This window comes from Seriola lalandi, unplaced genomic scaffold (assembly GCF_002814215.2).
Source record: "Seriola lalandi dorsalis isolate HSWRI2012SDOR001 ecotype SW California unplaced genomic scaffold, Sedor1 jcf7180002053069, whole genome shotgun sequence".
NCBI lineage: Eukaryota > Metazoa > Chordata > Actinopteri > Carangiformes > Carangidae > Seriola > Seriola lalandi.
In genome coordinates, this window is record NW_019523622.1 from 265,096 (window position 1) to 280,411 (window position 15,316).

A 15,316-nucleotide genomic window follows, 5' to 3' on the forward strand; every position below is an offset into this window, starting at 1 on the left:
CACACACACAAACAAACACACACACACACACACACACACACACACACACACTGATTGGAGACTGGAGGGGGGCCTGTGTGTATAACTTCAAACACATACAGCACATAGTGGCTGCATGAGTTGTGACTGTGTAGACAGATGAAACTGGCCTACTGGCCCATGCATAAGGGTATGTTTTCCATGGCTGCAGTGCTATGGTAATATGACTATAGTGGTGGAAGGGGTATTAGATTCTTATGTAAAAGTAGCAATATCAAAATAAAAATACTAATTTACAAGTAAAATTCCTGCTTTTAACAATGTTGCTTTACCGGTAGGGAGCTAATTTGAGCTATTTTAATACTACTGGGCTGTTTAATTTATAGCAAATTAACATATTTTATAAGATCGTGAATAATATTTTTATAAGATTACTTATACCGTGTTTTGTATGAAAACTATAACCTGCAAAGTATTTAGTAACTATAGCTGTCAAATAAATATAGTGGAGTAAAACAGTTAAATGTGAAATAAATTGTTTCAAATCAATTCCTATTGTAACCTAAAAAGTCTTTTAGTTAATGCACAGCTGATCAGTTGAACATGCAAAGATGAGACATTTGTCAACTACAAATATGGAAAGTAAGTCTTATAATAATTACTGAATATTTTCTTGGGTTTAAATTGAGATTTCTGTCAAGGAAATTTATATTTTTCCAAATAATTAGCCCCAAAGTATACAGTATATAGTTCTTTCCAGCAAACCATCTTGGAAATTCCAAGGAAATTAAGGGCCTGTATTATAAAGTGAAATTATCATTTTCTATGAAATGTAGTGAAGCAGAAGTGGCATAAATTGGCAGTACTCAAATATTTACAAGTGCCTTAAAATGATATGTAATTAAAGTGCTTGAGTGAATATATTCAGTTACATTCCACCACTGCAAGGGAGAGTTTATTTCTACACAAACACACAGACATTTGAGTACAAACAGAACTTGTTCCTGCACTCACATATCAAATCCAAATACCACACAAATACTCATCCCCTCCACTTCTCCACATACTTTTGTCCTCTTGACAAAGAGGCATTAGAAGAGCAGCAGCTAATCCTCTAAACGCTGGCCATCTCTTACAATGCTGCTTCGATGACTTCCTGCAAGCAGGACTTTGGAAGACAGTGATAATGAAATATCATGGAAATGAGTCTGGAGCTGAACAGGTGATAGACAGGTATGCAGGTTTATTATTGGGTCATCACATCTGAGTGCCAGCCAGATTAGATATCAGAGTGAGAGATAACCTGGAAAGTGCACTTTGCTTGCCTTGTTAGGTTGCCATGTTTGATAGTGTGAGCACAAAAAATTAATGCTTGATCTCTATCTTAGGTCACAGAAAAGAAACAAGTATGTTTTACAATTCGTATACTCTCAGTGTCAAGCTTTGGTCTTGTAGGGAGTGTGTATGATTTGCTACATTTGTTTTATACATCAGTTTAATCCCAAGATGATGTGGCATCAAGCCTGGCAACATAATACAACATGAAAGATGTTTCCTAGTGAGGAATGAAGTTTATTAATAATTGTGAAGTTGATGCAGCTCCACCCTAATGATGTTCTTGCAATGTCACTGGGCTGCGTCCAGTCAGAATGAGGTGATGAATTATTCACAGGAGATTGGGAGGTCACTAAAGCGTGATCTCACACACACACACACACACACACGCACAAACACACACACACACACACACACACACACAAAGCCCACTGGGGCATTTATGCTGCTTAATTCTGGCAAAGAACATCTTCCAAAGCTGTATCCATGGTGACACATTTCTCTTTGACCGCTGACAGTGCGAGGAACCCAAATAAAGACAGCACATAAGGCGGATAATTGGATCTGTTACATTTATGTTGTGGCGAAAACATACATAGTGCCATTCCTATCAGGTCAGGGAGATATGCATTGTAACACTCATGTTCTGTTGGCGTCCTGGGGACCCTGAACCCTCTTTAAAAGCTCAAACAACATGATAAATGTTTTCTCAGCATGGAATTTCATGACCTAAATTTAATGAGAATTGCTTCTAAACACAAATTTGAACTGATGACATGTTTCAGAAATCTGCCACAGAAAATGGCACATTACCTTTATTGGGGTGTCAGAGACCTCAGCAGTAAAACATGAATAAATATGCGGAGGCTTTGATATGCTTTATATGTGAGAATGGTTCGAGTATTACATAAATACCAGTTGCTGTTTTTTTGTTTAGTTTTTTTCACTTTTATAACAGTTTGTTCAGAAGAGGTCTAATGGGGAGTTATATCATCACTATATAAGATTATGTACATTTCTTCGCATATGAGTGACTTTTTGACAATCAATAGCCGTGTATTTGTTCCTTTTGTTCATAAGTAGCCCATATAACATATAAAACATGAACTATTTCCTCATTTGGTGTAATCACAACGCATTATTTACCATAAAGCGTTGTGACCCCAAACACTGATGAAGCCAGTGTCAAAAAAACAAAACAAAAAAAACCTTGACCACCAAAATCTAATCAGTTCATCATTGAATCCCAATGGACATTTGTGGCAAATGTGAAGGGATTCCTTTGAAGAGTTCTTGAGATATCGCGTTGACAATGCCAAAACCACGTTTTGTTCGTCACCACGACCTTTGACCTTTGTCAAAACCTTGGCGAGTCTGCATTAGCACAGCCACGAACACCATGTCAGCCACTGCCAGTTATAAGCTAACAAACAACATAAAGAAATAACTACGCTTACCGTTCTGATACGCTTCTAGTTGCCAATTTCGTTGCACAATAAACTGACTGAGGCTCAATCATGTGGCTGAGACTCCCCAATGTTTCCGCTACCCATTGATACTCTGCAGTTTCACCTGTCAGCCTAGCGTCAGTAGCGGTGGTGGGCGGGGGACAAGGCCTGATCAAGATTTCTCAATTAGGAAGTAAATGTATATGTGCTTCTAGCCTCCATTTTTTTTTTTTCGCCACACTTTATGAGGGGAAACCATGTTAAACAAAATATTAATCATACAAGGGTGTTTTTACATAGTTTAACACATCTGGAGAGGAACTTTAAGGTTATATCTGACTTAGTCCGACACAAATGCAAAGCAATTAAGGAAAGAAACCTTTGTTTTTGTATCAAATTTCATTCCAAAGTACATCACTTATTGCATCGTGTTACAAACCTTACAACAGAGCAGCTATTATTCAAGCATTAGGTTTGTATTGTGTAGCATCATTCAGCTCTGCAATTCAGATCAACTTTGTACTTTGTTAAGAAGGTGCCTTATTACACTATAATCCAGCTTTCAGTATAGTGACGCATGGAAGTACCAAAAGGAGTAGCTCCTCATGGATTAAGACCCGTGCAATAACTTGTATATATATATATACACTGATGAAAACACCTACAGTGTGATCAAATTAAATAACCCTTCAGTTAATTGTTTTTGTGAAGTAGCATTTTCAGGGTTGTAGTTGCTGTTGAAGTTGCACTGTTCTACATTACTGAGAGTTATTACGTTCTGCCTCTTCATGTATATAAATATATTGGAAAAAGATCTAGTTAATGCAGCTGAACACAAACCCGCCACTTACACAGCCCCCGGAAATTACCTCAAAGTTGAATCAACAACTCTCAGTTGTTGACAGTATGAATAAAAAAATGAACAAACTGAGCTACACAAAGTTAGGATTTATTGCAATGCTATTGTATTGGATTGCATTAGTTTGTACAGGTGTTATAATCTGATAACTCAGTGTAAGACATCATTAAAGCATAAAACTGGTGATGACACTTTGTTTTTCAAGCTTTCTTTAGTATCAGACACTGTGCTATTCTATTTTCATCAACAAATAATAACTCATTATCATAAAAAAAAAAATCCATTGGTAAAGAAATTCATTAAGGTTTTAAAATCCTGTTCTCACTAAATTTACATTTTTCTTTTCTCCAGTGCAGTCTCATTGTTATTATTTGCCATTTTATGTTCATTAGTCTCAGAGTTTCCAGCAGCAGAAGCAGGCCAAGTGCTTATCCACTAATAGGTGGCTCTCCTCCTCCTTTTTCTCTCCTCCTCACTGAAGGACTCTTTAGGGTTTTCCAGTCCACCACCAATCCTTTTCCCTGCTCCCAATCCTCCTGACCCCCTTTCTAGCCTAAATCCCTGACCTCTTTCTCACTTCACATTCTCTCTCTTTTTCCTCCTCTTCATCATTGCTCCCTCCTCTCGTCTGTTCCCACTTTCCGTACAACGGTCTCCTCTTTTATCTCACAGTCTTTCAGCCCTCCACTTCAAAAACTACATGTCCCTGTTTCGCTGTCAGCGTCTCCTCAGTTGTCATCCTCGTTGTGTCCATTGAGCAGGCCTGACTCCCAGCGCTGTACTAGAGGGGTCTTCTGCCTGGGGGTCCGCGGACTCAGGAGGACCTGGTTGTAGAGGGAATAGAGGACAGCAGGAGTAGGTGGTGACTGCAAGGTAAAAGTGGAGGTAGACAGAAAGTTGTATGTGATCGTGGGAGTAGAAAAAGAAAGAGAATCGAAGAGTAGAAACATCAGATGTGTGGGAGCAGGAGATGAGACCAATAAGCCAAAACAGGAAAAAAAAAAAAGGAGCAAAAAGATAAAAAGAGAAGCATGAATTTATTTCCTCCAGAGGACATCCCTTTGGATGAGCATCATTAGCTCTGGAAGTCAAAGGGAGGTTAATGCGACTATGATCCAAGGCCATGTTCAGGATGACTAAGTCAACAACTGAGGCCAATTTCTCCTGCAATCCTCCGTTTGTTCCTCAACTGTAATCGGAACCAGGTCTGTGCCGAAAGCAGATAACCAACCAGCTGAGAGAAAGAAGGAGAGAGGGAGTGAGAGAGAGAGAGAGAGAGAGAGGGAGAATCGCATGTGACAGTGAGAGGAAAGGGAGCAAAATGTTGCTAATGCTAATGTCAAACTGAACCGTGCAGCTGAAACCCGGCATATCAAAGCCAAACTGAATTAAACAGCTAAAACCATGGAGCAGCACTCAACTCTAATCAGAGATAGCACACTTTCAAAGAGATGCGAGACCCACAAGGCAGGTAACACAAATCAGTGGGATTGTCAATTGACTTTCCTCTTTCTCTGCTATTGGCTGCCAACACACACGCACACACACACACACGCACGTGCACATAAACATACACACACACACACGTGCACATAAACATAAACACACACACACACACACACACACACACACACACACACACACACACACACACACACAAATACCCACTCTGCAGACTCTGACTTCCCCTCCCTCTCTCAGTCTCAGGGCTGTTTGCCTTCTTGTCTTATCTATAAAGATAAGCTCCTTACTGTGTGTTCCGCATGTTATCAGATGTTTGTGGCCCATATTTGGTGCGGAAGAGATGCCTGACATCCTCCTTAGAGCCTTTCCTCATTGGACCATTGGCTGCTGAGAGACTCATTCAACCCCCAAAGCTACACTGCAGTTCATATACTGAGTGAACTCTTAGCTAAAGACACTTCCTGATTGTGGAACCTGATATCGCCTTAGCTGAATTCGAGGGAGACTCAGGAAGGTGATTTGCCTACATTTTCATGTCCTATACCAAGTGTGCCAGATAGGTAGGGTTGATGTGTTAATCTATAGAGCAAGAAATACTTAACAGATGTCATTGTGAAGCCTGATGTTTTTCCACATGGTCAAATTTTCAGAGTCTCATAGGAAATAGTTGCATAAAAGAAAGTGAACTGTCTAAATGTCATTGCAACGGGAAGATTGGCTTTACTGACTCACCTCTGACCTTCCCTCTTCAGCCTGGGGCGGCGGCCACACGGCAAACTTGCCAACAGATTGGTGTGCTGCAAGAGAGAGGGAATAAAAAGTGGGTGAGGGCAGGAATAGCAAGGCAAAGGTGTTCCTATGATTTTGTTTGTGCTCCACACTGAGAGCAATAAAGCCTCCTTGAATCAAATTATGAGTGAAGGAGCAAAGAGAAATGAGAGGAGACAGAAACGAATGCAGAGGGAATTAAGGGAAAGAATTGTTTTGTTGAACATGAACATGGTGAAATGAAAACAGAAGGCAGGCACCAGAAATGAAAGGATATAAAAAGGCTTTTACAACTCATTGTATATAAAACAATATACAATTGTTCCTTTCCCAGCAGTGAGTCATGGTCATTCACATTCTGTAGTGGCACACCCTGGTCAGTTTGTCAAACAGTTGTTAAACTATGACGTTCGGTGACGCTTTCATTCATATAGTCACAAAGCAAGAAAGAAAAAAATATATTGGCAACCTTTCCTGCCAACAAAACACACACAGTCAAACATACTCGGTCATTAGTCATCAACCTTTTTAGTTTGATTTACCCATCATGCTCCAAATAGTTGACCTTTTGAAATACTTTAAAAATAGATGTAATGTAACACTAATATTATATACATGTGCATATTGTTAGAATAAGTTTGCTCTAAACCTGAGGTAGAAGCTAAACATTTATTTAGTCTTTGGTTATAGCTTTTTTAACCGCTTTACTTTTTGCTATATTTCAACTTTTTTTTTTATCCATAGCAAACTATTCCAACTCTTCAATAGTTCCTTCAGATGTTTCTCACCATTTATCCAACTGTCTTAGCTCAATATTTCAACTGTTTATCCTTTACCTTTAGCAATTTCCAAATGTATCCCTTACCTTCGGCTAGGTCAGTCATTTATCCATCCGTTTAAGCTGACTTGTTGAACTGTTAATGCGTTACTTTTAGCTAACTTCTCTGCTTGCTGATTAACTGGTTTTCATGCTATCAGTTGTCCCAGGTGTTAACGCTGACTCAATATGTGAATATATTTGTTTAATCAAATCGTAATATATTTTGTTTCAGATAGACTTCACAAACTTTCCACGTACCCCCTGGCAACAGGAGAATTATCAAGTACCCCTGGTTGTGAGTCACTGCTGTACAAGACACGGTGGCAGCAAAGTTGAAATCACACAGAGATACACATAAATAACCCGTCCTTACAGAAGGCTCTATAGGCAGCACTGTATATGACATTTACTCATGTTGTCCAAAGGCTCTACACTAATCATATATCACCATGACAACCAAAAACAAGTTGTATGCACTTTTTGAATGCAGGATTTAGACTTCATCCCAAAATTGGACTCTTCCACTGTGTTCCTTTCTTGCTGACACAATAGTGTCAAGATATGACTCAGGACTTTTCCTCACCTCAGCTTCAATTAATATGACAGACTAGATGCTACATTTATTGTGGAGTTACAGAACTTTATTTTCTTGTCGGCCACCTTATGGTCGCTGCTGCAAAGTTATTATTAGTGACAGCAAACACTGGTTTTGAAAGTTGTTTTCCACTGACCATGAGAAAAATGAAATAATGTGCTCACTGGGCCGTTTCAGGGGGTTTTCATCATCTCACCGCAGATATAAAGATTACACACATATCGACACTCACAAGCTTCCACATACACACACACACACACACACACACACACACACACACACACACACACACACACACACACACACACACACACATACACACTAACACAAACACTCTAACACACACACACAAACACATTGACTGTATGAGCTTGTGGGCACAAGCAGAATCAGTTTCACCCTTTCCAAACACGCTTTGACCCTTAAACTTAAGGCTCAGTGCTACACTTACCTGCTGAGGGTCCAGTTGCCCACCTGGGTGATGAGCCAGGTAAGTCAGGAACAGCCAGTCCATTCAGTGAGGAGGGAGACAATGCGGGACTCTGTCCTTCAATGCTGGCTGACCTCCTTCCTCCTCCTCTTTCTCCTCCAGTTGCACCCCCTGTTCCCCCATACAGGCTGATCCTCTGCTTGCGAAGCTCCTTCTCCCTCTCTTGAGCCTCCCGGATATCCTGCTCCACTTTAACTAAATTTGTTGAGGAGCGCAGCTTGTAAAAGGGATTCTCCTTAGGTGCTTCCTCCTCCTCCTCTTCCTCCTTTTCCTGCTTTCTCCCGTTAATCGCTCCATGTCCTCCTGTCATGGATGATGAGATGTTTGGACTTCCAGAGTCGACTGTGGTGACAGGCTGTGCCTCTTGTCTGGCATGGTAGAGCTTCTGTGCTGAGACACTCAGGTTATCCTCTAGGATGGTGACCTGGCGACCAGTCCCCTCAGAGACACCCGGTCCTCGGGGAGTTGAGCTGGTGGAACCCCCTCCTTTGGCTAAGATGGGGCTCTCTGTGGGATTTAGCAGGTCTAGGCTCCGTCTCCTCTCCACATACGAGCGTCCTGCAGTGGATATCTGTGATGAGATATCCTCCTCTAGGGTTGAAATGTCACTGGCTGAGGACCAGGATGTGGTTTTACACCTGGTTGAGACAGTCAAAGTTGAGTCACTGGGCTTCTGAAAGGCCTCAAAAAGCTGCTTCCTCTCCTTCAGTTGGCGAACTGTGCCTTTGTCATAGAAACCTGGAACTTTCCCAAGCTTGACCAGATCCTGTTCCCTCCGGGCCTCTTCATGGATATCATGCTCCATTTTTTTGCCTGCAAATTGCCTGTCTTTGCCTTGACACCTCTCAGTGGTGAGAGACTGGCAGAGAACAGTTTTTCTTAGAGGAATCTCCACATACTCTGGGGAGGTGGGTAGATTTGGAAGCCCTCTGGACCTTCTCAGGCTGTGTTCACGCTCCACAGCCCGTCGGATCTCCCTCTCGATGGGAGTCTCTTTGGGGACAGTTCCTGGATTGCCTGTAGACATGGTGGTGTTGCCCTCCAAAGTGCTGCATGGAGAGAAGTCTGCTGACACTCCACTGTCACTCTGGCTGTCATCACACGAGTCACTCTCCATTCTGACGTGTTTGCTGTGTTTAAAAGACACACCACAGCTATATTTTTCTGTCCTAAGCTCTTGTACTTGGACTGTTTTTGAATATCTTAACAGTCCTCTGCCATGTTGCTGCCTGGCCGCCTTGCTCCTTTCAAGTCCTCTCTCTTTCTGCCTTTCCACTCCACCTGTTTGCTCGCTTTCTCCCACTGTCCTTTCCCCCACCCTACTGTGCCTTTCTCTCACAGCTACAACACAACCAAAGCCTTGGGAAGCTGTCCCGCCCTGATTGGACAGCTCCATGGCAACAGTCGACAAAGGTGGAGAGCCTTGGCCCTGCACCTGTTGTGCAGCTTCCTGGTTTGCTCCCCTGGGGGTAAGTCCACATTGGCTTTGGGGCAACAGCTCACCCTGCTGTTTGGCTGAGGGAACTGCAGGCAGGGCTGAGGCCGGGGCTTGTTCAGTGGAAAGGGGGATATTGGCAGTTTGGAAAGGCTTGCTTCTGATTTCTAGTGTACCACACTGCTGCTGGCAACATGTAATATCCACCTTCATTTCCTCTTCTTCCTCACTCTCATCAGCAAAAGGAGGGGAACACACAGTGTATGCATCACCTGAGTTGTTAATGTCAGAGGGAGAATGGTGAACATCCCCTGATGTGTTATTTTCACTTTCACTGTAGCCTAAACCATCTGGTAAGAAGTGCAGCTGTGTGTCCATCTCATCTGCTGTCCCATTTTCCTCAGATGCTGAATCTACCTCTTGATCAACTAGTTCAATGAGCTCCTTATCAGGAGACAGTAGATCTTCTGCAGGGTCTGAGAAGATCTCAACATCACTGAGGCATTCGGCCGCCTCGCCCTCCAGGCTGGAAAAGGCCTCTTTCTCAAAGCATTCTTCTGTTGATAAGGCACTGAGTGGGGGAGGTGGTGGTGGTGGGAAAGCATCCTCATATTCATCAGCAAGGTTTTCAGATGCCTCCTGAGCCTGTGATGTTTCCAATTGTTTTTTGGGAACTTGTTCTAATTCTGTCACAACTTCTTGTGTCTCCCTGGGGGTTGTTGATTCTTGATTCTTTTCCAATTTGGTTGCAACAGCTATTGTGGTTCTTGAGAGTGTTTGGTTCCCCTGCAGAGTTTCGTCTTGAGCTCCGGGCTCCAGGACATCTATGTCTTCCTCAGGTTCTGCCCTGGGAGCCTTTTTGTCTTGCATAGGAGAGCTGTGGCTTATGGCTGCATCCACTTCACCCTGTGCCCAGGACTCATTGACTGACCTGTCTAGTGAGCTGACAGGACCCTGTTCCTCCCAGGCCACTGGCTTTGTTGCCATGGTAACAAGTCTGCTAATGTAAAACCGTTTGGAGCAGTCAGGATGTTTGGCCTCCAGCCAGTCAGTCTTAGTGAAAGCAGAGGAACACAGAGGAGAGAGGGGAATAACAGAGTGATTATCAGGGTTCAGCAACAAACATGGCCACCCATTTTATATCGCATTATTTCAGCAGCTATTTATTACAGCCAGGAGAAAGGAACATTTTAAAAGAAAAATTATTATGAAAAGACAAATTAAATAAAAACATAAACTTCTTTCTCTAAGCAAATGGCATTTGCATTCACATGGCAGGGCTTTTTTGTCTGCTTTATGAGTCAAATATCAACTTTTGTTTAAGCCATCAGAGGTTGCAATAACTGTGTGCTACAGCAACATGTAATCCAAATACAGATGGGGAACACTTAATGGAAGATCTGATTAAATGAGTGGATAAACAAAACAAAAGCAGATAAACAGGTCACAGGAAGTCAAAGAATTGTTTAGTAAGTATGAAAATGAGGATGAATCAGATGCTATTGCCTCCACAGTCCTCACATCTCAACATAATTCACCACATCCGTGGGGTTTTGGATTTGTCAGACTGGGCTCTCCACCACCATCATCAAAACACCAAATGAGGGAATATGTTTCAGACGCATGGTTAATACCTCCAGTAGAGACATGGTGAATCTATGCCAAGGAGCATTGAAGCTTTTCTAGAGGATTACTATGACACTTTATGTTGTTTTTTCTTTGAATTTTGTCACCCATTTGTGTGTTTGTGCAAAGAAATTGTGCATGCTAGCTTGTGCAGGATTAGAGCAACAAAGATTCAGCTAGCATGAAGTGCATTCATCTTTTTAATGGCATACTGGGTGCTCTAGTTGTTATATAGACAGGCAGTCTGTTTATAATGCTGTGCTTGGCTTTGGCTGCAAGGTAGTAGCTGCTGTGCTCCACTCCCTCCACAACGTATAAAGTTTTCTGCTGAACACACCTTCCTTTAATCAGCTTACAGGCTGGGGAGTAGCTCAGTACCACACACACACACACGCAAACACACACATATAATCTGAAGTAACAATAGGATTGGCTGCAGGGTATCCTGACTATAGGGAGGTCCAGGTCCTCCAATATATATTTTTCTTCAACACACACATTTTTCTATTTCAAACATGCTTATTATCAATATTACTGCCCTCCATACATCTCTCTTATACACACACACACACACACACACACGCAAAGACACACACAGACACACACACACACACACACACACACACACACAAACACAGACAAACTCCCATCCCCATCCACTGTGATCCTTGCCAAGCCTCTCCAGGCTGCGCTCCAGCACTGTGACTGATCATTGAGGCAGTGGTTCTCAAAGTTCGGTAAAAAAGGATAATAATTTTTTTTCACTGTAATTCAATCCATAAGTAGCACAATGACAGAATGTTTGACTATTTTGGTCATGGGTTTCAAAGACTTTCTGTAATAAAACATCTTAAAGAAAAAGTCTGGGACAAAATCTTATCAAATGGTCAGTTGGGGTCCTTGACGTGAAAAGGTTTCAGAAGCACTGCATTAAGGGGAATGTAGATCCCATCACTGGGGATGACTGGTCTCTGATGAACTGGGATGGATAGATAGATAGGTAAATAATCAGTTACAGCACATCTCCCACTTGATGTAAAGATAATAGGGACTGACAGCATGACATGGCAGGAAGAATGGGGAGCACTGTGGTAATAATAATAATGGCAGAGCATGTAGATACCACGGCAGAAGAATGTGGCTCAATGAGGGTGAATTAGGATAAGAATGGTTCGGGAACAATGAGTCATGAGCACTATGACAGGCACTGTTTACAATCAACAACGGTTTGTCTGGGGAACTGCTAGTCACTATATTTAGTAAAATTGTGAATGGACACAATGGATTCAATGCCCAGTTTTATGAAATGTACTCTGGCCGCTATCAGACTGGCTGTTTTCCCGTGGGGCACGAGTGGGAGAGAAGGTGGGGGGTTCGGGTAGTTGGCATTCCCACAATGTTATCACTGTGTCTGAGTGAGACAAAGCCCCAGCTCATTAACTGAGCTTTATAGATCCCAAACACAAAAAACAATTGGAGAACACTATATATGTTCAGGTATTACCTGGGTAAAGTACTCCCAGCGTTGTTGTGGAGTAGTTCAGACCTATATGTATATATATATATATATATATATATATATATATATATATATATATACACTGGCAGAGAATTTACAACATGAAGTTTTATTGTGAAATAAAGCATGAAAACAAGCATTTCACAGTGAGCAATTTAGCGCAAATCTCTGGTTAAACAGTCTTATTCATACACACCTGCTAACTCTGCTGAAAATCCTGCTGAAAACAAACAAGCTTAAATCAATTAATACAATGATCCTGCAATGCTAGAGCAGTGAAACAAAGTCCTCATTTATACTGAGGCAATGGTAATGTAATATACTTTGAGTGTAAACTCTTGCATGCCCTAATGGGATATTTCCCTTATGAACATTTGCTTTAACAAACTAAAGACATTATATATCTAATATGACAGGCTGTTTTTTCTTATTTTCTAAGATGCACTGAACAAGTGTAACCAAAGATTCTATCCATCTCTCTCATTTGGTTAAGTAAGGTTGCAAGAGATTGCGGATTAAAACATTACATAACAGGCTTATGTTTTGCTCATTATCTACAAAGGGGCTCACTTTATCAAAAGAACAGCAAAATCATGATCATCATTAAAAATACATCTGCGGCGGGCCTTACAAATAAACTTGCCCTCCTTTTTGGGGTCAGCAGTGTCCTGAGGTAGTTTAAGATCTAAGGGCATTTGACAAAAATTCTAATGAATTTAAATAAATGCAGCCAACTTCATCTCTAATTAGAATTAGTTCTGCTGCGATCTAATGGTTGCTGACATAGTTCTTTGCACATTTTACAGTCACTTACTTCGATATGATTTAGTCAATGTGGCCAGAAGTGATGCATGTAAAAGCTGGTCTCTGCAGGTTTGGCTGAATAATTTCTCTAACATTTTTGCTTTCTATTGTGCCTATTATTTACCAGATTGGTTTCACATATGTGTACAAGCATTTCAAGTTCAAGAAAAGAAGAGCAATTCACAGAATACTTGAATATACAGCTGCACATACCTGTTAACAGAATGCTTTGAGGATGCTCTCCGAGTGACAGACACACATTTCTAAAAAATACACGTTTCTTGTTTCAGGCCACCATTGTTTAATCAACACAAAAGGAAGCTCTCTTTCCTCACAGCCCTAGTGCCTTGCTGCCTGTATCTCCTCCCTGGTGCACATTAACACCCTCCGAACATCATTTGTGCACGCCCACATTTGCATGCCATGCTCACACGAGTAAACATTCACTAATACGTACACAGGAATGAGCATGTGTGCATGCACAAAGACGTGTGCTTGAGGCTTACCCTATTGTTGTGGATTTGAAAATGTATAGTACTAATCCAATTAGTGAGCAGCACGTTAATTATTACACCGTGCAAGTGAATGAAAGAATGTACCAGAGGGATGAGAGGGATGATGTGATTATATCGCTGCACACTTTAATTCTGTCCACTTATATCTGAGATTACATGCTTTAATATTTTCTGTTACACTTACAGTATGTATAATTACAAACATCTATGTGTTCAAAGAATGTTTTCAATAACAATCCAAGGTGTAAACTACATTAGAGTAGAATAAACATTAGTGGACTAGTCGAATAGTCTATTTACTTTTTAAGTTTTCAAGTTTTTTTCATATAGGCCAAAATTACAATTCACAAATTTGCCCTTAAAGTGAGCCTATGTAGCTTTTGCCAAACATTGGCCACAAGAGGCACCAATGGGAAAATGTTAAATGTGTGACAGCAGCTCAGGTGGAGTCAGAAAGTCAGAAATCTTGCTAACATTAGCCACCAGAAGCTACAGGTCATACCAGACCAAGTTGTGCTGTCGAAACAAAACTCCTGAGGCTATTGAATTAAACAAAGGTACATATTATTGTTTATGAATTCAGCTTTTCCACATATTGGAGAAAAACAAAGAACAAAAAAATACTGATTGCTCAAACTGTCAGGTGCATTACATCAGGGATAGATCTGCAAAATGACAACACAGAAACAGATCATAAATAGACATTCTACCAAAATAAATCCCAGCATGCCATGCTGTATTGCCAGTTTATTATCCAAGGGTCTTGATGTTTAGATGAATGTAAAGGATCGGAAAATATCCAGCCTATACAAAGCACCCAGTGACATTGTTTTTGTCATCAAAAGGGTGACATCAGGATGAATGCAGAGGTATACAGGAGCAGTCTGTGCGCTCGGATTCAACCAAATGCATCAAAACTCATTGGACGACATTTCATCATTCAGCTGTTCAGCGATCCAAAACATACAGTGAAAGCAAACAAAGAGCTTTTCAGAGTGAAGAGGTGGAATATGCTCAGACTGACATCACCTGGTGTCAGTTCAACTGGTCATGCATTACACCTGTACACCTCTCTGGACTGTACATGTCGCTCTAAGCAATGAGCTAGCTGGGTTTCTGTTAATAACATGAGACGAGATGAAGACTTTGGAGAGGAATTCATTAAAGATCTGTGCATAAACATTTAAAACACTTTATTAAAAACTGAAAAAATATTGATGAGGGTGGATGTGTGTAATCAAATGTGTAAACATTTACTGCAAGTGGATGAAGGAATGTACCAGAGGGAGAGGAAATCTGTGTGGTTATATCACTGTATGCTTTCATGTTGACCTTTGTGAAATAAACTGCGATGTTGTATTGCTTCGATTACATGTTTTAAGATATGTAGCTGGAGCTAGTATTCGGTTAGCACAGGTTAGCATGAAGACTGGAAAAAAGGAAACAGCCTGAATTGTTGTTTTGTACAGATCCAACAGTAGGCTATTTCTTTAAGATATTAAACAATAATATTGTAGCAAACAACTATTTTCTATGTAAAGAGTTTCTCTGGTCTCATAGAGTTTGAATTGCTGTGTGTAACTGGAAATGATGCTGCTAAAGAAGCTGGGTTTATAGTTAACCTGCACTTTCATAATACTGAAAACACCAGAGAGCAGA

General features: G+C 41.0%; 1 protein-coding gene across 1 annotated transcript in view; it reads right to left on the reverse strand.

The window, feature by feature from the left end:
• Window positions 1-921: 921 nt before the first annotated feature.
• Window positions 922-15,316, reverse strand: part of misp3 (MISP family member 3) — an 18,331-nt gene continuing 3,936 nt past the window's right edge. Inside the window, exons 2-4 of the mRNA XM_023400898.2 lie at window positions 7,720-10,246; window positions 5,818-5,882; window positions 922-4,445 (exon numbers count right to left, since the gene is read on the reverse strand). Of these exons, the coding sequence (XP_023256666.1) occupies window positions 4,350-4,445; window positions 5,818-5,882; window positions 7,720-10,180 (2,622 nt within the window). The 5' untranslated portion in view covers window positions 10,181-10,246 and the 3' untranslated portion in view covers window positions 922-4,349. The remainder of the gene's footprint in view (window positions 4,446-5,817; window positions 5,883-7,719; window positions 10,247-15,316) is intronic.